Here is a 24,034-nt window from a genome sequence, read left to right as displayed (position 1 = left end):
AAAGCCTTCCCAGAACTCTAAACAAAGAGAAACTAAATATGGAACAAAATATTTTAAAAGGCACATATGGCGCACAAAGGGTGTAATGGTCAGGTTTCTGTAAATATTCGATCATATTTGTGTTTGTCTTTGCTATAGCTCACAATTGTGCTCACTAGTCCATATTTTAGTAAAAAAAAATGATCAATTATATTAATATATATGGAAATCATTAAAAAAAAACTTTACTCAGTTGTATATGATTGTATATCCTTTATGATTTTTTTTATGTTTGCTGTCATCTTTGTCTCATGCAGGCAGATGCTAAATTAAGGGAGGAGGAAAAACGTGCACTACGCTATTTAGAGACACGACGTGAATGTAACTCTGTTCAAGCAGTGAGTATTTAAATGTCCACAGTTGCATCTTTTTACCATTACTACGACAAGATCGCTGAAAATCCAGCATTTCTGATTGAGAAATAAACTTTGTTTTAGCTTATGGAATGTTGTGTAAATGCACTGGTGACGTCGTTCAAAGAAACAATCTTGGCAGAATGTCCAGGCATGATTAAACGCAACGAGACTGACAGTGAGTATCAGAACAGTCGATTAAATTTTATATTTCCTTTTGAGTAGTAGCCTCCTTATCGCTATAATGTTTTAAACGCTATGTACAATTACAGAGCTTCACCTGATGTTCTCGCTGATGGATAAAGTGCCCAGTGGAATTGAACCCATGCTTAAGGATTTGGAGGAACACATCATCAGTGCTGGCCTGGCTGACATGGTTGCTGCTGCTGAGACGATCACGACAGTGAGTGGGGGGAAAAAAACACATCCACATATTTACTTCCAAATATGTATAGTTTTATATTATGGAGGATAATTATTAGTTCACACAATTCTGTGGGGTTTTTCTCGGTTATTTCGTTTTTGTAACTGCTGACTAATTCTTATTTGATTAATGCCAAAAAAAAACAACACAGTGGTAAAGCTGAAACTATTAAAAAAAAAACAAGAAGCTTTTATTGTCATTTCAACCATATAGAGCTGTTGCAGTACACAGTGAAATGAGGCAACGTTTCTCCAGGATCAGGGAGCTACATAAAACAAAGACAGAGCTAAGGACTTAGTAAGTTAGTCCTAGCCACCTAAAGTGCAACTGTGCAACCTGGTGCAAACAGTGCAGGACAGGAAAGACATGACAGTGCAGGACAAGACAAACAAGACAGTGCGGGACAAAATACAAAAAGTTACAAGACAATACACAAAATATAAAAAAAAAAAAGACAATACACAAAAGACAGTAAACAGAAACAGCAGCGACCGACCAGTGTAAATACTGTATGCTCAGACAATATTGCGTGCAGTAATACTAGAATGAACACAGTTTCTTAGCAGCAGGTCCCTGAGATACTGTATAGGATACTCTTTTAAAGTACATTTTTTATTATATGCCCTGTGACCACCAATATAGTCCAAATCCAGATATGTTTGTTTATTTATTTATTTATTTTTATTGGTTTAAGAAAAACAAAATCTCACATATTTCTTTCACACCACAGACAAACTGGACGGTAATATTAGGTACACTGTAGGGCCAGATATTTGTAGACACATGAACATCACACACACGTGCTTATTGATCATTTCATATTTAAAAACCCCCATTACTTTTTTATTATAATAACGAGGTACATTTTACTAGGAAAGCTTCCCAGTAGGCCCAGAAAAATGGAGTGAGGACAGGGGCTGGTGTTGGGTGAGGACAACAGGCCTTAGGTGCAGTTTGTGTTGCAGTGCAACCTAAAGATGTCCAATGGGGTTCTGTGTAAGGCACTAGAGTTGTTGGCAGACCATGGCATCATGGAGCTCACTTTGTCATGTTGGGCCTCTTACTTCATGTAAAGGAAAATCATTACTGCTATAGCATAGAAACACATCCTATACAACGATGTGCTTCAAACTTGGTGGCAACAGTTTTAGGGAAGAACCACATATGGGTGTGATGGTCAGGTGTTCCCAAACCTCTGGCCATTTAGTGTACAGACTATTATTATTATTACTATTTAAATAACTTGAAGAAATAAACCTCTAATATTTCTGTGTTCAGGACTCTGAGAAGTATGTGGAGCAGCTTCTCACTCTGTTCAACCGCTTTAGTAAACTTGTGAAGGAGGCATTCCAGGACGATCCTCGATTCCTCACAGCCAGAGATAAAGTGAGTGTACTGCAGCAGATGTGTTAATGCACTGGCTCTTTTAAAGTTGGGGACTCCGTTGTTTGAAAGCCAATGTCCACATTTGAAAACACCAAAACAAACACGCCCCTAACCCAAATGGGAACCACCCCTTTATTGATAGCCCCTCCCACACATACATACTGTAGCGCACTTAGAGGGATTGGGACACGCTGTGACCAGGGGCGTGAACAGTCCTTCTCCAGGAGTGTAACATGGGCTGGATCGGCGATCTGAAGCTCTGGATCCGCGGGAGGTCCCTGAAAAGAATGCCAAAGGGATAACGTCTACTCGTTCCATTAGGCACGCCCCCCTTACCTCCCTGTAGCCGCTGAGCCTGGCTCTCCCGTGTGTTGCCCAGCCAGAGGGTGAGTGCTACAGCGGCGCTCCTGATTGGCTCTCAGCTTTTCGGCGGGAATTCTGCCGCCCCGCCTTGCACGCTGAATCCTTTTTAGCGCTTTTTCAGCGCTGCTGTCCACGGTGCTTAATCGCCGCCTTTTTAGCGCTTTTTGGGGGCGAGGAGCGGTATCTTGGCTGTGTGGGACGGCGGTGCATGCTCCGTCGTCACAATACGTAACCCAGGCAACTACTGGAAAGAAATGTGTCTTTATCATAGCTGAAGGGAAGAACAATACGATTGCAGATAAACAAACAATCAAAAATGACACACAAGAATAATCCTGTAAAGGACAAAGGCATATATTAGTTCTGTGTAACAAAGCAAAACCAACGTTACTCACCTATAGAGAAGGAAAAAAGCGCCTCGGCGTCTTAAGTAAAGTTGGCCACATATTCACAGATTGGAGTTTCCTGAGTCAGTAACTCCTGAGCTAAACGCTGTTACTTCTTTCTCAAACAACGGAGACCCCACCTTTAAATGTTTACTACAATTTAATGAGTGTAATTACACCATGATTCATTACTGAAGACTATGGCTGGGTGATAAGATGACATTGGATGTCTAACGTGTCAGTGCTAAACCTCATAAGAGCTTATGAGAGATAATACAGAAATATTTATATTGTACTTGAATTCAGTTGTACTACATACGATGCATTACGGAACTAGCGATTGATGTTTACTATGAATTTATTACCAAAAACGGGACATAATAAATAAATGATGAATAAAATATCATTACTACTGGTGGCTGATTACCTAACACCTTGTTTATTTTTGCTAGGCATACAAAGCAGTTGTGAACGATGCCACAATATTTAAGTTGGAGCTACCTATGAAACAAAAGGGGTGAGTAAGTAAAAGTAGCTGTGCTTGTCCTGTCCTGGTTTCTTCTACAGTATATTTTGAACTATTTGTACAACTGAATTCTACAAGTTAAGATGTTTTAGTAATTCATCTCTGTGCTTGTATATAGAGTGGGCCTTAAAACGCAACCCGAGTCCAAGTGTCCAGAGCTGCTAGCCAACTACTGCGACATGCTGCTGAGGAAGACGCCACTCAGCAAGAAGCTCACCTCAGAGGAGATCGAGCTGAAGTTAAAAGAAGTGGTAAGGGTTTTTTAAACGCACTTTGAGCTTCGACACAACGAAATCCTTTTCTGTTTGACTGTTTGACTTTAATTTGTTTTTCTTTTGTAGTTGCTGGTGCTAAAATATGTCCATAATAAGGATGTATTTATGAGGTATCATAAAGCCCATCTAACCAGGAGGCTGATCCTGGACATCTCAGCTGACAGCGAGATTGAAGAGAACATGGTCGAATGGCTCAGGGTAAGGACAGATAGGAAAATGTTCCTATCTTTATTTGACATAATAATAATAATAATAATTAATGGTCATCTGCAAAGTTCCTATTATTAGGCTCTTATCTAAAACGTTTTTTATTCTGTAGGAAGTCGGTATGCCGGCCGATTATGTCAACAAGCTAGCTAGAATGTTCCAAGACATCAAAGTCTCAGAGGATCTAAACCAGGTCTTCAAGGAGATGCATAAACACAACAAACTTGCTTTACCAGGTGACTGTAAAACACAGGTTTTTTTATCTGTGATCATGACTTAACCCAATCAAAGCTGGACCTTATGCCATTATGTGTTCTGTGGTGCAGCTGACTCCGTAAATATAAAGATCCTGAATGCTGGAGCATGGTCACGCAGCTCAGAGAAGGTCTTTGTTTCACTTCCTACTGAGCTGGAGGACCTCATCCCTGAAGTTGAAGACTTTTACAAGAAGAATCACAGCGGCAGAAAGCTGCACTGGCACCACCTTATGTCCAACGGCATCGTGAGTTTGGTTATAGTTTGTATTTCTGTACACTTTACTTGAAGCAGTGCCTGCTAGTACCTATCAACTTTATTTGTATTTTATTTTTTTTTTTCCCACAGATCACATTTAAGAATGAAGTGGGTCAGTATGACTTGGAGGTCACAACCTTCCAGCTGGCTGTTCTTTTTGCCTGGAACCAAAGACCCAGAGAGAAGATCAGCTTCGAAAACCTGAAGCTTGCCACTGAGCTGCCCGATGCAGAGCTGAGACGCACACTCTGGGTGAGGAGCGAATATATAAAAGTACAGTGTATACCTGTGGAATATTCCAGGTTAGGTTGTGTTGTGATTTTGACAGCGGGCAAATCGATTCTACAAAAAAGAGTGCTGCTGAATTCTGCTTATATACTGTGGCATGGTTTGGAGAGAATATGCAAACGAATGTACAGTCATTATTTGACAGAACTACATGAGGCAGCTGTGCACTAAGTGAGGTCATAACTAGACAATGTACACTCTATGGTCAAAAGTTTGTGCACACTTAACCAAATACACCCACATATCCTTGAGTTATGAACTCTTTGCTGCTTTTCTTGGAAGGCTTTAGGTTTTAGTGGGTTTTTGTCTATTTCTTTCCCGTTCATCCAATCCGTGTTCAGTGGGGTTGAGGTCAGGGCTCTGTGAGGGACACCGAGGCAGTTTGAGTGCTGGTTTAGAGCCAGAGCCTAATTTAGAACCAGTTCTTTCTTTTTCGACAGCCAAAGCACCGGCTCTGAACCAGGAAAAGTGGTTCTTAAGTAGCACCAAAACGTTGCTGGTCTAGACTTAAGAACCGCTTGTGTCAAGAGCTGTGGGCTGTCTTAATTATACTAATGTTTATCCGTAATATGATCAATTATCAGCACACATGATAGTAAGTATCTACATGCTAAGGCTAACTTTTTTCTGTGTTAATGATAAAATAACGTTATGTACTTTCTCGATAACAACCTCCGTTTATACAGATTACATGGAGCTACACGTACACGTTAGATTCGCCGCGTTTGGATGTTAATGTAGGTTCACAAAGCCATGAGCATTAACATTAAAGCAACATCCGCCATTGTTGATGTTGTGTTTGTGTTTGGCACTGCTGTGCTAACATCGCTGTGTAACGTGACACGTATACAGTGACGTCAGACTCGGCTCTGTGATGGTTCTCTAGCTGATGGAAAGGCAAACCGGTTCTTATAAGGTTCGCCAGTGGAACCAACTTTGAACCAGCACTAGCTCTGAACCAGCACCCGGTTCTTTTTGGTGGAAAAGCGGTATTCAGTTCTTAAGCTCCAATCTTGGCAAACCATGTTGGAGCACTCTTTGTGCCCAGTGGCATTGACATGCTGGAACAAGGCCCGAGCCTCTTATATTCTTTTTTTAAAAGGGCCTACATATGGGTGTGATGTTCAGTTATCCAAATATTTATGTCCATATAATATGTATGTATAAATGACACATTACTCAATCTCCATAAAATACTCCATAAGAAATAGTTTTCTTAGTGTTTTAAATTCATTGTCTATTCAGTTGATGCCCTATCAAACTGAACGTACAGATTACAGACGTCTGCACGGCAACGCCGAGTTACGACTTAAAATTGAAACGCGTGTAGACGTCAGAGACCGGCTTGGTGAAGGGATCTGAAAAGTTTTTTCACCTGCCGCTTCGAAGATCTCAGAGAACACTGTCTGCTTCCATCATTTTAAAATAGATGAAGACAAACCTAGGGCTACGGCCCAGACAAACTGAGCATATGGTGAAAAAGAAGTTTAGTCATGGAGGTAACCAAGAACCTGTAGAACTCCTGTCTGGAGAGAAATGTAAGAACTGGTATAGTCATCTGTTTATTCATCCAGATTAAACGCTTAGGCCTGTTAGCTAAGTACAGGGTTTCTGCAGGGTTTAATCAGTCACATTTAAGACTTTTTATGACCTTTTTATGACCATTATGATTTGAAATTATGACCTGCACGTATTACGATAAATAACTTCAGTCATTAAAATTCCTTTCAAAAGTCTTTATTATTGACTTTCATTGAAAGTAACAAGTTTTATTATTTAAAGAGTAATTCTATTATTTCTTACTTAAGATTAAGAAACTGAAGCCTTCGCCTTCTTTTTCTTGAGTATCAAGAACACAGGAACACTTAACAATTGTAACATTGTAAAGTAACTTTGTAAATTAACAATTATTTTATGGCATTACTTTCCAAAATAACAAGTCAGTCAGTCAGTCACTTTGCATGCGACTTCAAGGCTTTTATGCCTAAACTAGACAGCTCCAACATCTTCTTACAGAGTGCAATAGGCTTGATACCGATTGTTAGCGACGGGCTTGAGCCAGCTACTAAACGCACCGTCTTCGAGCCACAGATCGTTAAAGGTACATTTTCCCATTGTGATAGCCAGGATGATTTCAATTAAACTAAGCAGTGACTCGGTATGATACAGTGTGTTTGGAGTTCGTGAAAGTCGTGAAAGTCCTTCCGACAAGTCTGTATGCTGCCGCATGGACCTTGTAGGTCTGGAACGCTGTGATACCAGTGTGACACCACCCAGATTCCTCATACAGAACTACAACAGGCAAAACAAATGAATGCCATTGCCGCCGCGAGCGCATTTTGATTAAAGAACAAATCAATGGACGAGCATATCAATTTAAGACGTGGCTAAATGTTTTTTATGACCTTGTATGGAAAATCCGGACGTTTTTATGTCTTTTTATGGCCTTAAATTCTTATTGTTAATTTTATGACTTTTTATGACCCCGCGGAAACCCTGTAAGTAACACATCACTGAATATAAGCTAAGAAATACATTTGAAGGAAACCAGGAAATCCTCACATGATCCGTTCCATCCCTATGCTGAAGCACGTTGTCCCGATGCCAGGAGCCTTTTTTCCCGGCAGTGACTGGAAAACTTTTAATAATTGAGGGGGAAATCTGCTAAATAGAGCTCAGGACTTTCACTTGCAATATGACTGTGACTTAAAACCCACTGCCACAGGAAATGTTGTTCATGAATGCGCTTGAGCGACACACGAGCCAAATTAGCAGACCTCATTTCTGGATGTACCTGAAAATAGCTCACAGTGATTTATCTACTTTCAACCAGACAGAGCCTGAAATGTCAGAGAGCTTCTGCTTAGGCGTCTTAAAGCGTCTCATTACGGAGTATTACGATGTATCGTTATGCAGATAATTGAGGGAAAGTCATTCATCTTATAATAAGACAGTAATAAAAAGGGTTTACATCATTTCTGAATGCACAGTGATTAGTTATTTAGGTAGTGCACACATTTGTCATGTTCTTAAGTCACATCTATCTATGTATTATAGCGGGTGAATCACCATGCTGACTTCTGTGCTGTCGTTATTTCTCTCTTTTCAGTCTCTCGTTGCCTTCCCAAAACTCAAACGACAGGTGCTATCATACGAACCTCAAGTGAGCTCTCCCAAAGACTTCACCGATAGTACATTGTTCTTCGTTAACCAGGAATTCTCCTTGATGTGCGTATCTCCTTTTGTATTATTTACATTTGTTATCATCAAGGTAAATGGGTTAAGTAGTGACGTGGTGCTACAGTCTTAAATGCTTTGCCTTTCAGAAAAAACTCCAAGGTGCAGAAAAGGGGGAAGATTAACCTGATTGGCCGCCTACAGCTGACTACAGAGCGAATGAGAGAGGAGGAGAACGAGGGCATCGTTCAGCTAAGAATATTAAGAACACAGGTATGTAATAAATATTATACTATACTACTAATATAACTATTACATGAACATTCACAGGACATTCATGATGAGTTAACCATGTATGAACCAGTAAAGTATTTGACACACATCGGTGTAGTTTTTGACAATCGCAAACATTATTATACAGGTGCTGGTCATATAATTAGAATATCATCAAAAAGTTGATTTATTTCACTAATTCCATTCATAAAGTGAAACTTGTATATTATATTCATTCATTACACACAGACTGATATATTTCATACGTTTCTTTCTTTTCATTTTGATGATTATAACTGACAACTAAGGAAAATCCCAAATTCAGTATCTCAGAGAATTAGAATATTACTTAAGACCAATACAAAGAAAGGATTTTTAGAAATCTGGGCCAACTGAAAACTATGAACATGAAAAGTATGAGCATGTACAGCACTCAATACGTAATTGGGGCTCCTTTTGCTTGAATTACTGCAGCAATGCGGCGTAGCATGGAGTCGATCAGTCTGTGGCACTGCTCAGGTGTTATGAGAGCCCAGGTTGCTCTGATAGTGGCCTTCAGCTCTTCTGCATTGTCGGGTCTGGAATATGGCATCTTCCTCTTCACAATAACCCATAGATTTTCTATGCAGTTAAGGTCAGGCGAGTTTGCTGGCCAATTAAGAACAGGGATCCCATGGTCCTTAAACCAGGTACTGGTAGCTTTTGGCATTGTGTGTAGGTGCCAAGTCCTGTTGGAAAGTGAAATCTGCATCTCCATAAAGTTCTTCAGCAGCAGGAATTTTTTTTTTCATGTCTTCAATGAAAGTACATAATTTTTTTTTATTATTATTCTTTGCTCGCTGGACCAGAGAAAGGCTACAGCTATAGAGACATTTAACAAATTTCACCCCTTAGAAATATCCAGTTTTGGAGCTCTCTGATGGGTTAAACATTAAAAGTGCATTAGTTACTTATTTATAAGAAAGGAATGTTATGTAAGAGGACCGTTTTTGGAAATTTCAGTTGATGCAAAAGTGTGCTGGGTTTTTTCACTAAGAGTTTTACTGTGTTGCACTGTTTCATGTTTCTCTCTTTTGACTTCTAGGAGGCCATTATTCAAATTATGAAGATGCGAAAGAAGATCACGAATGCCCAGCTGCAGACCGAGCTGGTGGAGATCCTGAAAAACATGTTCCTTCCCCAGAAGAAGATGATCAAGGAGCAGATTGAATGGCTGATTGAGCACAAGTACATCAAGCGTGATGAGTCAGACATTAACACCTTTATCTACATGGCATAGCACTGAGGTTTACGCTGGAAATGCTTATCGTTCCAATCAAGATGAAGACAGTGAACCTGCACCGGCTCAGCAGTGGGAGAGGAGTGCTGACACAATGGAGCAACCAAGCTGGCTGCTGATCTTCTCGTGGAGTGATGGGCTTGTTCTACACGACAGTCACACACCAGAATAGCTTGTTTTCAAGAAAAATCCCTGCCTTACCTTACAGTAAAGAAACCTGAGATGAGGATTGGAGATTTCAAAGGAAAAACAAAACAAAACAAAAAATGAACTATATTTTTGCCAACAGGTAGTCAGTATGCATGGTGGGTGGTTTGCCTTTTTTTTTTTTTTTTTGTTTGTTTTTTTTTTTTGTGAGTGTCGACATCAACAGCATGCTGTCGGTGGGAATGTCTATCATCCGAGGACTTGTTTGTGTGTGCCGTGTTTGTGTGTGTGTGTGTGTCCTTGTCTGGTCCAGGCTGTGTTCACTTCCTCTCCTCTCCAGCTCAGCGCTCAGCCTGGTCCATAAGCTCACACTGCAGCCACATGGGAGCTCCGTCACCAGGATGGTGGACTGGAGCGTTAGCACTTTACGCATTCTGCCACACATTCAGCATGGCCGTGTTCCCGTCATCTGTTCTGTGTTGCTTTGGTTCATTTTTTTTTTTTTTTTTTGAGATGTTAAACATGGATAGTTGATGACGGTATATGGCAGCCATGTTGATATAACAGAGAAGTTCACTTTACTTCCCCCTTATTCTGCAGGCCGGACCGAAGTCGATAATAACGAATATCAGATACAGTTACAGTGTGATACAACAGACACGCTGTAGTACTGCTGTACAGTGTGGGGTTTAGTAGCCGTCCGTTCCGTTATCAGAGTTTTGTTTCGCCTCGGAGATAACGTTACTTTTCTTCCATTCAAGCCGCTAAAGGACATTTTGTCTGGCTTCTTAGTGAGTTAATCGGGGGCAGCTGTGTTATATTGGAACCGTTTGATTTCATAAAGCGTCTCTCGGCACCTTGCACGTCGTCCACACGGAAGGATCGATATTATCATTCTTACATAAATTATATAGGCAATATTTTCTAGCGCATTTCATTTTTACTTACTCGTTTAGGATCGGTTCCCTCTGACAGATATCATTACTCTGTTTCTAAATGATGTCATTTTTATAGCACAGCCTCCTCACACCTGATTAAATTTCAGCCATGTCATAGTGATGTTTTTCCTTATCAGACTCGTGTGATGAATGATCATTTAAAAAAAAAATTTGTCTTGCTACCTACACAGCCTACTGAAAATGTTTCACACCAGTCATTAGTTGGGTTGTTTACACTGGCCTACATAAGCACGTGTTTTAAAGTATCTGGAGGTCATTTGGCCTGTGATGATGAAAAAAACAATCATTAAATATTACATAAAGCAACATTTTGTGAATCAAAGGTCGAGTGCATATATGACACATTATATACCATCACCATGTTTTAGTATTAATACCTATACATTTTTTTAATAGTCACTCTTATGTAAATCAGCCATAAATACGATGTAGCATTAAATAGGTTACATACAGGGTTTATTTATACACCTTTATTTTATTTATTAATCATTATACAATCCTGAGCCACACAAATCATCATCATTCATCTCAACATGAAAACGAGCACCCAGTCGAAGGCCAGGCAGGAAAAACCGACACTTACAGAGACCGAATGCTTCATCAGTAAACACGATGCAGTGATAAGTCACTCGTTTATTCACCTTCAGTAAGCACTTTATCCAAGTCAAGGACACTCTGGATCTGTAGCCTATTACAGGAACATTATGTACAAGGCAGGATTTTTATCCATTATGGATTCCAGTCTATGGCAGGGTATCGTACACACACACACACACACACACACACACACACACAACAAAAAAGAGCATAAACAGGTGTGTACAAGTTCTTCAACTGATTGACGATCTGTTTCAGTTTCCTAAATTGCAGCTGACATTTACAGAGTCATCTTAGTCTTTTGACTGGTGTGTAATAATTCTGATTTTGTTTAGATTTCTATTTAATGAAGCTGTTGAATTCGGCATGCATGGTTTGAATGTAAGTTTTCCATTAAGTACAGTGACACTAAAGATTTTAAAATTTCCCGTAGCTACCTAATGAGCGAATGGTTTTTAATTTGAAAAAAAAAAAATAATAATAATTATTGCTCTTCCCCTTATTAAGCTAATCGAACTTTTTTTTTTTTTGCAAGCATTAAAATTAAATGGCAATGCATTTAATTAATAACCCAGAGTAAATATTTTTACAACACAAGGCAAGAAGAAAATAGTTCCAGACCTGTTTTAATAACTCGGTTAAGTAAAATCCAAAGTGGACGTAGTGCGTAAAGGGAGGTGCTGCAGCTGTGTGTTAACGCGAGGACGTCGTGTTAACGTAGTCGTATCAGATTCGAAGCGACAGAAGACTTGAAGTCGTGTTGTGTGATTTCTGTTGTTCCCTGTGTTATAAGTTCTGACACGATAGACCTCGCCGTAGCTTCGGTTGATCTTGCACATAAATCCACAAAAGCATCTCGATCTAAACCTAGTACTGATTTTCAGTCCTTTTATATTTTAGGAGCTTTCAGAGGCTGTTTGTGTTTTTGTGTCCTGTTCACTTTTCACACACCTCCCACTACATCTGCACGTGAAAAGGCTGCAGTGAGGCATATAATCAGTATTTTGTTTTCTTTCAAATAGAGTTGAATGAGCAATTTTCAGTGTTAATTTCTGAGCAAACGAGTGAGTGAGTCATTTTCTGCACTTGACAGTTTCGTCTTTAGGAAAACGACGGCGAGAAGTTAAAGTACGCTTTAGTTTGACACAGCATCAACATGACAACTATTCATTTATATATTAAACATGGATTACTGTGTAGGATCATGTACATCTCAAAGTTGTGCAGAACTGACAGCTGTAAAAGATAAAGACTTGGGTTTTTACATCCCCTGCTACAAGAATTCACGTGAATGTGTGCCATTATGTGCAGTGAGTGTTCAGAGCTGTGGGGCGCTCAAGTGGATGTTCATCGTGCAGTCGGGGTGAAGCGGTTTGGTGTACACCATATGTTTATTTCTCTTCAAATGAATTCTTTTTTTTTATGTTGTATAATTTATTTCCTTGCAAAATAAAGATGTCTTTTAAAGGAGGCTGCTGTGGCTTTGACGTCTGTTGACGGTTTGTTGCACTGCATCTTGGACCTGACGAGGATCACACATCATTTCTGCACAGAATTGAATCTAGAGCTAAAGAGAGCCGCACAAGCCGGTATCAGTGGTTTCTCTGCAGCATAACTGATGTCAGGTTACAAATCAGTGGGGGGAAAAAAAGTGACAAACAACATCATGATACTTGAAGACATTTCTGATACTCGGTATGTCTCGTAGTTTTGTGTTGAGTTTCATAATACTGAAATACCTGAACAAGAAATAAGTCCAGTTATAATATACAGCCTAATGTTTTCAATCAGTTTGGAATGAATATTTTTATTTATTTTTTTTTAATTTATTGTAAGATACATTTTTATGCGATGACTTGTTTTTGGTTTAAATCCATTCAATTCAAGTGGCAAGTCTAAAAAGGCTAATTACAATAGGAACTCATTAACATACACCCATTGTGCCTTTTGTTTGATTTGTATTGCCACAAGGCAGCTTTATAGAAATCTGGATACAGGTTTAGATCTCTAATGTGCAAGCCTAAGACTGCTGCACACACATGTACACCTAATCATTCATGCGGATGTCTAATCGGCCAGTCATGTAGCAGCAGTTCAATGCATTTAATCATGCAGAAAAGTGCCAGCAGCTTCAGGCAAAGTTCACGTCAAGCATGTGGCGTGACTGTTGGTGCCAGATGAGCTGCATTGAGTATTTTTTCTAATCATCTACTTCATCTACTCGTTTCAACTGCTGATCTGGGATTTTCACATACAACGGTTTACTCAGGATGGTGCAGCATTTGGTAGATGCTCTTATACAGAGTGACTTGTGTTTATCTCGTTCATACAACGAAGCAGTTGAAGAAACCTCTTGGTTCTGGGATCTTAACTCACAATTCTAAAAACAGTAGGCCAACGCCTTAACCACTGAGCTACCACTTACCCAGTAAGCAACCAGTAAGAAGCCAGTAAGCATTAGTTAGGTTGACAGAAATGTCTTTTGAGAAACATCAATGAAGAATGACCAATTTTTTATTTCAATTCAATTATTAATTTTAATTGATTTATTTAAGGGGCCACGGTGGCTTAGTGGTTAGCACGTTCGCCTCACACCTCCAGGGTTGAGGGTTCGATTCCCGCCTCCGCCTTGTGTGTGTGGAGTTTGCATGTTCTCCCCGTGTCACGGGGGTTTCCTCCGGGTACTCCGGTTTCCTCCCCCGGTCCAAAGACATGCATGGTAGGTTGATTGGCATCTCTGGAAAATTGTCCTTAGTGTGTGATTGCGTGAGTGAATGAAAGTGTGTGTGCCCTGCGATGGGTTGGTAGAAACGGTAGTGAATGAATGATTTATTTAATTCTTCTTCTTCTTCTTGTTATTATTATTATTATTATTATTATTATTATTATTATTATTTTATAACATTTATTCTTAATGAGCAAGCCTGAGCTGAGATGATATGAGGAAGAAACCTTGAGAAAAACCAGACTCAGAAGAGAACCTCCTCCTCATTTGCGTGACACTGGTAAATAATGTAAACGTAAATAATGCAGAAGTTTTTAAATGTTCACTGACGAAGACCCGAGCACAAAGCTGACCGACACATAGGCAGTTCAAAGGTGGAGTGATTGGTACAAGCTGAAGGAATGGCTACAGTAACTCAAATAAACACACGGTGCATGATACTGCACCATGGCAGAAAGCAAACTCAAAATGGTTTCATAAACATGACATAGAGTTCAATGGTCTTTAGTGGCCTTCCTTTAGTGCATCTGAATCCAATAGAACACTTTTGGGATGTGATAGAATGGGAGACTTTTATCTGGATTGAACAAAAGCTACTTCACAAACTTCAACTTATTCAGAACTGTGCTGCCCGTATCATAACCCAAACTTCCATCATGCATCACATTACTCTCTGCCTTCCACAACTTCATAATCTTGCTCCACCATACCTCGCAGTATACCTCGCAGATCTCATATCGTTCTACACTCCCTCAAACACTCCGCTATTCCTCATCTATGCTTCTTATTACACCTCCTGCCCTTTTAACGACCATAGATCCTTTAGTCACACTGCTCCTCGTCTCTGGACTTCTCCCCGTAACATGGACTCATTAACCACGTTCAAAACACGACTCAAAACCTATTTGTTCAGAAGCACTTATTCCACGTGATCTTAGGCTGCACTTGAATCTGCTTTATGTTTAATGTTAGATAACTGGTTTTCTTCTTAATATTGTTTTATTGTTATTTACTGTTTTTTATTATTTTATTTTTTTATTTGTATGGTGACCTTGCGTGACTTGAAAGGTACATAGAAATGAAATGTATTATTATTATTATTATTATTATTATTATTATTCATTCATTCATTTTCTACCGCTTATCTGAACTACCTCGGGTCACGGGGAGCCTGTGCCTATCACAGGCGTCATCGGGCATCAAGGCAGGATACACCCTGGGCGGAGTGCCAACCCATCGCAGGGCACACACACACACTCTTATTCACTCACGCAATCACACACTACGGACAATTTTCCAGAGATGCCAATCAACCTACCATGCATGTCTTTGGACCGGGGGAGGAAACCGGAGTACCCGGAGGAAACCCCCGAGGCACAGGGAGAACATGCAAACTCCACACACACAAGGCGGAGGCGGGAATCGAACCCTGACCCTGGAGGTGTGAGGCCAACGTGCTAACCACTAAGCCACCGTGCCCCCCTATTATTATTATTATTATTATTATTATTATTATTATTATTATTATTATTATTATTATTAATATTATTATTATTATTATTATTATTATTATTATTAAAAACATGAAAGTGCACCTTAAAAATCTCAGAAACTGCATGATGCACATGGACCAGAATCTCAAAGGAATGTTGGCAACATCCTGATGCTGTTTGCAAAGACAGCCCTACTCAGTAACACACACATGTGCACACACACACACACACACACACACACACACACACACATATATATATATATATATATATATATATATATATATATATATATATATATATATACATATATATGATGTTGCACCTGTGTACATAGACAACTTTCTTTTGTAATTACATCATTATTTTACCTAGTATTATACAATATTGTAGCATTAATATCCATTTTTGAACACACAATGCTCACAAATATTTAAACACTCATTGTCCACCATTTGTTAATTACAGTTCAGTGTAAACAATCTTGTATAATAATGTATTCTTATTATTTTGGAAAAGTTCCTTATCTCCACCCAACTTGCTTCCCTTATCTTTCACTCGTCACACAGAAAATAAAATGAATCATTATCGTTCCACCTCTTCTTTCAGGAACGGTAAATAGCGTAAAACTAATTTTTAATGCACTGTAAATCAAAACCCAGAACAGATTGTCCACTCATTTTTAAGGTTTTTAAATAACTTAGTCTACTATTTGCTTGGCTTTCATCAATATGACATCCAATATGACAACAGTTCAATTTAATACTGAACTTGATTGTAATGATTGAAACAAACTATGGAAAGATCTAAAAGTTGCAAAGTTACACACACACACACACACACACACACACACACACACACACACACACACACACATATATATATATATATATATATATATATATATATATATATATATATATATATATATATATATATATATATATATGTGCATAAAATACTTGTTAAGAATGATAAATAATGGTTGTATATTCTGGACTTTTTGTAAATTGCATTATTAACCTTATATAATATATTTTCATTATATTTAATTTAGTGTGATACAAACAATATTTAGTGCTATTTATTTCTGAGTGTTAACTCTTGCTTATTGCTCAGAAGAAACCTAGCTCAGGTGTTGATAAATTATTTGATGTGTTTTTGTGCTTTGAAAGTTTAAAATATTTTTTTCTTACATATTAAATTTTTTAGACAAAGTGATGCGTTAAAAAAAGTGAACTTAGTTGTCAGCCAATCATATTTGACTAATTTGCATCCAGGAGCCATAATGCACTGCGGTGCTTCTGTAGTAATGATTTCTATTTTAATGTGTCAAATATATCAAATATAAAATGTATTATGATTTCTTTAATACTGAACAATGATAGACAGGTTCTATTCTTATGTTTCTGGTAATATATCGCACAGATTTGGTTGCTCACCGTCATCGTAACGTGCACTAAGCTGCTGTGGTATATATATCTGTGTTAGCATCTTCGCTAAGTGCCCGGATGAACCTCGGTGGTCCGGGGTGCAGGCTTCAAACCTGTAGCTGCTTAGCGGCAGAGTGGTTCAATTCCACCTTTCGGGCGGAAACTACTGAGTGTTTTAATCCATTTAGAAGATTTTAAATCGTCTTACTGACATCTCATAATAGATTATTAGTAAATATTATATTTAGTTTGTTATATTCAGTTTAATTCCGCCAATCACAAGGTCTTGTTTGTTCTACGTCACCGGAAGCGGATGCCTGTGTGCCCTTGACAGACACGTGTGTGTGTGTGTGTGTGCACAAGGAACAGGTCTGAAACGCTGATATAAATCCGTGTGATCTTCACCTTCGGCTGCTTGTCCTCAGGTTTGGTGTTACACTTTACATTAAAGTGTAAATGTTGTGAATACAAACCAGTTTAAACAACTTAAACAGCTGTGATATTTTAAACTTAGCTTGTTAGCTTCCTAGCAGCTAATGTTTACATTGTCACATTCACATGACAGTGTGGCTTCTGTCTGAGTTCCTTTAGCTGAGTAACTAGTCGGGGGAGAAAAAGAGTAAGAACAGCTTTTTATTTATTGATGAACATAATGATGATCAAAAGCTAGTTCCTGCTGCTGTAGTTCCTGCTGCTGTAGTTCTTGTAGTTCCTGTTGTAGATCCTGCTGTAGTTCTTGTTGTAGTTCTTGTTGTAGTTCCTGCTAAGAACAGCTTTTTATTTACTGATGAACATAATGATGATCAAAAGCTAGTTCCTGCTGCTGTAGTTCCTGCTGCTGTAGTTCCTGCTGCTGTAGTTCCTGCTGCTGTAGTTCCTGCTGCTGTAGTTCCTGCTGCTGTAGTTCCTGCTGCTGTAGTTCCTGCTGCTGTAGTTCCTGTAGTTCCTGTTGTAGATCCTGCTATAGTTCTTGTTGTAGTTCTTGCTGTAGGTCTTGTTGTAGTTCCTGCTGTAGTTCCTGCTGTAGTTCCTGCTGTAGTTCTTGTTGTAGTTCTTGTTGTAGTTCTTGCTGTAGGTCTTGCTGTAGTTCTGTATAACAGAGATGTGGTAGACTAGTGGTTAAGGTGTTAAATACTGACCAGAAGGTCTTGAGTTCGAATCCCACGTCCACCAAGCTGCCACTGCTGGGCCCCTGAGCAAGGCCCTTAACCCTTAATTGCTCAGTTTTATAAATTTAAATAAAATTGAGTCACTCTGGATAAGCATGTTTGCTAAATGCTGTAAATGTAATAGATAAATAGCTGAATAAATCAGATCAATGCAGGATTTTACATTCTGGTCTTTTCCTAAAGCTCATTCAGTGTCATATGTTTGTAGTTAATTTTTTGCCCCTCTTGCCCTTGACTTGTCATCAGGGCTCTAAATCGATCCAGTTTCTGTAAAGCTGCCTTATGGCAATATATCAATGTAAATCAAATGTAAATAGTATTAAATAGCACATCTAATACTTGTTAGACAAAACAATATTTACATTTACATTTGTTGCTCGTCAGTAAAAGAGTCCCATTTTCTTGTGTTTATTCGCTCAAAGCAAGATGCCGTTACACAAATATCCACCACGACTGTGGGAAGCCTTGAAGTTAAGGAAAGGGATCTATGCCCGTCTGCCTCAGCATTACCTGAAATCCCATCTGGATGCATCATCGCCAACCGCAGTGCATTGGAGACCTCTGGGAGTGAAATACAGAGCAAACCCCAAAACAGGCCTCAAAGAGCGGGTTCAGGATGTACCTATTCCAATTTATTACCCCCCAGAGTCGCAAGACGGCCTGTGGGCTGGAGAGGGCTGGATATGTGGATACAGATATGCCAATAACGATAAGGTGAGTTTCTGGATAAGACATGATAATGATGATGATGATGATTATGATGATGATGAACTCCAGGATTGTTGAGTGGATGTATCAACGAGTTGCACGGTACTACAGGATTGTGGCCTGAATCTGAAAATTAAAGCTGAGATGGATTTAAATCGCAAATTACAAGCTTCAGGCTTTGACCTGAGAGCTTCTGAGCTTCATATCTGACATCCCAGACCTGCTGCCTGATCTAATGTGGAGCATGTTATAATGTTTTTTATTTATTCATTTGTTTCTTTATTTGATTTTACTTTATTTAGTGTTTTGAGGATGTTCTTCTTCTTCTTCTTCTTCTTCTTCTTCTTCTTCTTCTTCTACTGTTCTCTCATTTCCATGCACTGGTTTAAAGCAAGAAACCAGTCTGCAGTCAGATGAGCATTTTGAAGCACATTGTAGTCACTGTTCTAGAAACAGTTTATAGCTCTTTAAAAAATGTTAAAGCTTTTTTATGAAGCACTTAGTGATGATGGTCCAGTATAGTGTTTATTGACGGGTTGTCAGTGATGTTAATTCTTTTTCTCTTCAAGTGGGTGGTTCTTAGTTCACAGTCTCTACGCTGAAAGTCGAGGTCTGGTTCGTGACACTTCTGTTTAAAATGCAAAAATAAAATAGAGTTTTTTCAGAGTTAATCTACATTCTTAGCTATTTAGTTGCTATGTTTAAATGTGTGCCTGGATCTTCATGTTTGTGTGTTATTTCTCTGCAGCTCTCTGCAAGAGTGAAGAAGATCTGGAAGCCTCAACTCTTTAAGAGGGAGCTGTACAGCGAAATCCTTAACCAGAAGTTCAACATCACAGTCACAGCTCGCACGTTGGATCTTATCGACGCCGCTTACGGCTTTGACTTCTACATTCTAAAGGTAACCGGCTGATTAGTTTTTTCATGATGTTACTGTTTTTTTAACAGTATTTTAAGCTATAAAACACTCGAATGTACAACTGAACAAAAGCGTACACTCGGAGCTGACATTTTTAAAGATTCTCAGTTATAGTGCATTTTCTCAGCACTGGCCAAACAGATAAAACGTTATTGTTATGTAAGATCAGCTACTGTTGGAACAGATTTATAAGGTTCTGTTTATTTATAAAAATCTGAAGTTGTTAATAATCTAAGACGGTTTACAGTAAAACATTTAAGATATTTACAATATACCAATAGTCAGTAGTAAAAGACATTTGATTATGTGTTGCTACACATTTGTGTGCATACACACACACACACACACACACACACACAAACTTGCAATCTCTACTAGATCGTTTTTGGTTCTGTCTATATTTGCTTGTTTTTTTTTTTGGTTTTTTTTTATTAACCATATCACATGTATCTAGTGTTTGTAAAATTTATCCATTTATGGCTACAATATCAGCTTGCCTCTGTGCTTAAAGGTTTTTGGACAAACTGTCAGTCAGTTACCCAAATGAAATTCTTACTCTGCGACTCCTCCAGTTAACCTCCTTTTATTGACAACATTTGCATTTAGAAGTTGTGGTACTTTTGGTGCTGCCTCCAGACCAAGGCTTTGAGGTGAAATATTGATTGGCAAAGGCAGCATCCTGGATGACAAAGTCTTTTTATATCAGACACCAAAGCAGGACCTGAACTCCAAGTTTGGCATGGACCTGAAACGCGCCATGCTCCTGCGGTTAGCACGCAAAGACACTGAGCTCTACCCAGACGATCCAACTCGAAGGGAGAAGATCTACAACAAGTACAAGGTGTGCAGTTCACAAAATTACTATTGAAGATTTAAATAGTTTAAATAGGAAATGTGTTGGATGTGATGGAACTGGATGGCCGTTGCTTTATGTTGTGTCTCTGTGTCGGTTGGCTTGCATGTGGTGGGGAGACAGCAGTTTGAGATTCCTGCTGAGGAGGCGGAGTGGGTCGGCCTGAGCCTGGAGGAAGCAGTCGAGAAACAGAGACTCCTAGAACACAAGGTGATGTGATTGTGAAATAAAATATTAAATTCTTATGCCTAAGCCATGTTCTACACTAGGCACACTCTACTCTACTCCACTCTACTCTTATCTTTTCTACTCTATTATACTATACTATATATTCTACTCTAATCTAATCTGCTACTCTTTTTTAAACTGCTACTGATCTCATCTACTCTGTTCTGCTTGAGTCTACTCTCATCTACTCTACTCTTATCTACTCTACTCTTATCTACTCTACTCTTATCTACTCTACTCCACTCTGTTACTCTCATCTACTCATCTGTACTATACTTGACTCTACACTCTTCTACAACTACTACACTACTCTCATCTACTCTACACTACTCCTTATCTACTGTATTCTGCTTGACTCTACTCTTATCTACTCCACTCCTCTTATCTTTTCTACTGTACTCTATAATACTAAACTCCACTCTGCTACTCTACTCTAATCTGCTACTCTCTGTACTCTGCTTGACTCTACTCTCATCTACTCTACACTACTCCTCTCATCTACTGTATTCTACTTGACTTTACTAACCTCATCTACTCTACTGTATTCTATTGGACTCTACTATACTCTACTCTACTGTACTATACTCTACTCCTCTACTCTACTGTACTATACTCTACTCCTCTACTCTACTGTACTATACTCTACTCCTCTACTCTACTGTACTATACTCTACTCCTCTACTCTACTGTACTCTTCTACTCTACTGTACTCCTCTACTCTACTGTACTATCTACTACTCTACTCTACTATACTCTACTCCTCTACTCTACTGTACTATACTCCTCTACTCTACTATACTCCACTACTCTACTCCTCTACTATACTATACTATACTCTACTTTACTATACTCTACTTTACTATACTACTCTACTGTACTCTACTCTACTCTACTATACTCCACTCCTCTACTGTACTATACTCTACTCCACTGTACTATACTCTACTCCACTCCTCTACTCTACTGTACTATACTCTACTCTACTGTACTCCTCTACTCTACTGTACTATACTCTACTCTACTGTACTCCTCTACTCTACTGTACTATACTCTACTCCACTGTACTATACTCTACTCCACTCCTCTACTCTACTGTACTATACTCTACTCTACTGTACTCCTCTACTCTACTGTACTATACTCTACTCTACTGTACTCCTCTACTCTACTGTACTATACTCTACTCCTCTACTCTACTGTACTATACTCTACTCCACTGTACTCTACTGTACTATACTCTACTCCTCTACTCTACTGTACTATACTCTACTCCACTGTACTATACTCCACTCCTCTACTGTACTATACTCTACTCCACTCCTCTACTCTACTGTACTATACTCTACTCTACTGTACTCCTCTACTCTACTGTACTATACTCTACTCCTCTACTCTACTGTACTATACTCTACTCCTCTACTCTACTGTACTATACTCTACTCCTCTACTCTACTGTACTATACTCTACTCCACTGTACTATACTCCTCTACTCTACTGTACTATACTCTACTCCACTGTACTATACTCCACTCCTCTACTGTACTATACTCTACTCCACTCCTCTACTCTACTGTACTATACTCTACTCTACTGTACTCCTCTACTCTACTGTACTATACTCTACTCCTCTACTCTACTGTACTATACTCTACTCCTCTACTCTACTGTACTATACTCTACTCCTCTACTCTACTGTACTATACTCTACTCCTCTACTCTACTGTACTATACTCTACTCCACTATACTATACTCCTCTACTCTACTGTACTATACTCTACTCCACTGTACTATACTCCACTCCTCTACTGTACTATACTCTACTCTACTCCACTCCTCTACTGTACTATACTCTACTCCACTGTACTATACTCTACTCCACTCCTCTACTCTACTGTACTATACTGTACTCCTCTACTCTACTCCTCTACTCCACTGTACTATACTCCTCTACTCTACTGTACTATACTCTTCTACTCTACTATACTCTACTCCTCTACTCTACTGTACTATACTCTACTCCACTCTGCCACTTGTGTAATCTACTCCACTACTATCATCTACTGTATTCTATTGGACTCTACTATACTCCACTCCTCCACTTGTGTAATCTACTCCACTACTCACATCTACTCTATTGTTCTACTTCCTACTCAGTTGTATAATCTTGCTCTATTTTACTACTGTACTCTATTCTACTGTTCCACAATTACTCTCCTCTAATCCCTTCTACTTTACTCTACTCATCTACTCCATTGTACTCTACTATACTCTACACAGCTACTTTCAACTTCTCAACTCTACTATAGTTTTTAGTCTACTTTACTATATTGAGCCCTCAGAAACAATAACCAGAGCTGAATGGGATTTTAGCATTTGAAGAATAAACATGAATGTATGCAGAACAGGGCTGATTACACCATGTGTTGCGCTGCACTGTGAAGTTGCATGAGCAGATGTTTTGAAAAGATCAACCGTCTCATTGTCTGCTCTACTGCCACCATTTGGTGTGTGGATCATGTGGCAGATACCATTGACCTACAGAGCAAAAACAAAAGGGGAAGATGTGCACACACTTGGGGAAGAGGTAGTTAATAAACAAACTCTAATGGTGTGTCTTTTAAAGAGTGAATGTTTTAGCGTGGACCTAAAAAAACCTTTTTTGAAATATACTGTGGAGTGAAAGACGACACAGATGGTAAATATTTGATCTGTAGCCTAAAACTTTTACTACTGGTATTTTGTCACAGCTCAACACTGATAGTAACCACATACAAGAAAAACAGGAAACCAGAGATATACCAGAGTCAACAAAGAGTATCATGTACTGTATGCATCATACTTTATAACACTATTGTTAATGAGCTCACTTCTGCTTGGATCTTTGTGACATTCATGCCGTTCAGCCGAATAGTAGACTATAGCTGTCTCTTTGAGTTGAGATATCATCATCATCATCATGCTATTTATTCAGATCAATTAATCCAAATAGAGCATTATGGCTTAGTGAGGAAATCCAGTGTAATTTTTTTTCTTAACCTGTCTTTCTTCATTGTCACACAGGATCCTGAGCCACTTTACAAGAGTTGTGTGGAGAACCTGGTGAAGGATCTGTCAATGTTAAAACTCGCTGTACCCCAGATTGTGGAAAAGAAAGACTGATTATAGCGTCAGTGATATGAGCACGAATAAAAATGTATTTATTAGAGCTTTGTTTTCTTTGCTTTTGTGTAACGATGGCATTTCAGAATTGCCATTATCCTGTAAATATCAAATAAAAAAATTCATCTTCTGATGTTCTTTTGTCAGACAAAA

The 24,034-nt window shown here is 38.9% G+C and overlaps 3 protein-coding genes and 1 non-coding gene across 5 annotated transcripts in view; all 4 read left to right on the top strand.

Annotated features, from left to right (window-relative positions):
* Positions 1-11,384, top strand: part of cul5a (cullin 5a) — a 17,724-nt gene extending 6,340 nt beyond the window's left edge. The window contains exons 7-19 of the mRNA XM_060887906.1: positions 297-377; positions 477-570; positions 665-795; positions 2,095-2,202; positions 3,404-3,468; positions 3,596-3,728; positions 3,819-3,950; positions 4,072-4,195; positions 4,286-4,461; positions 4,563-4,724; positions 7,870-7,988; positions 8,087-8,210; positions 9,295-11,384. Of these exons, the coding sequence (XP_060743889.1) occupies positions 297-377; positions 477-570; positions 665-795; positions 2,095-2,202; positions 3,404-3,468; positions 3,596-3,728; positions 3,819-3,950; positions 4,072-4,195; positions 4,286-4,461; positions 4,563-4,724; positions 7,870-7,988; positions 8,087-8,210; positions 9,295-9,489 (1,644 nt within the window). The 3' untranslated portion in view covers positions 9,490-11,384. The remainder of the gene's footprint in view (positions 1-296; positions 378-476; positions 571-664; positions 796-2,094; positions 2,203-3,403; positions 3,469-3,595; positions 3,729-3,818; positions 3,951-4,071; positions 4,196-4,285; positions 4,462-4,562; positions 4,725-7,869; positions 7,989-8,086; positions 8,211-9,294) is intronic.
* LOC132858511 (keratin-associated protein 5-1-like) lies at positions 9,864-18,419 on the top strand. Its single transcript, XM_060888891.1, has 4 exons — positions 9,864-9,868; positions 9,950-10,107; positions 17,510-17,599; positions 17,654-18,419. The coding sequence occupies exons 1-4, from the start codon at positions 9,864-9,866 to the stop codon at positions 17,938-17,940; spliced, it is 540 nt and encodes a 179-aa protein (XP_060744874.1). The 3' UTR covers positions 17,941-18,419.
* On the top strand, positions 16,916-17,002 carry trnastop-uca (transfer RNA opal suppressor (anticodon UCA)). The gene has a single exon. It is a non-coding gene; the product is annotated as a tRNA-Sec (tRNA).
* On the top strand, positions 17,129-24,034 carry mrpl28 (mitochondrial ribosomal protein L28). Of its 2 annotated transcripts, none has more exons than XM_060888071.1 (6): positions 17,129-17,268; positions 18,435-18,726; positions 19,469-19,621; positions 20,346-20,480; positions 20,616-20,702; positions 23,783-24,034. In XM_060888071.1, exons 2-6 carry the CDS (start codon positions 18,439-18,441, stop codon positions 23,879-23,881), a joined length of 762 nt encoding a protein of 253 aa, XP_060744054.1. In that variant the 5' UTR covers positions 17,129-17,268; positions 18,435-18,438; the 3' UTR covers positions 23,882-24,034. The 2 variants fall into 2 exon arrangements, with proteins under 2 accessions (XP_060744054.1, XP_060744055.1); XM_060888072.1 differs by having other exon boundaries at positions 17,161-17,268; positions 18,439-18,726.

Source organism: Tachysurus vachellii, chromosome 15 (genome assembly GCF_030014155.1).
Source record: "Tachysurus vachellii isolate PV-2020 chromosome 15, HZAU_Pvac_v1, whole genome shotgun sequence".
NCBI lineage: Eukaryota > Metazoa > Chordata > Actinopteri > Siluriformes > Bagridae > Tachysurus > Tachysurus vachellii.
Note: the sequence above shows the minus strand (reverse complement) of the source record. Positions and strands in the feature narration are given on the sequence as shown.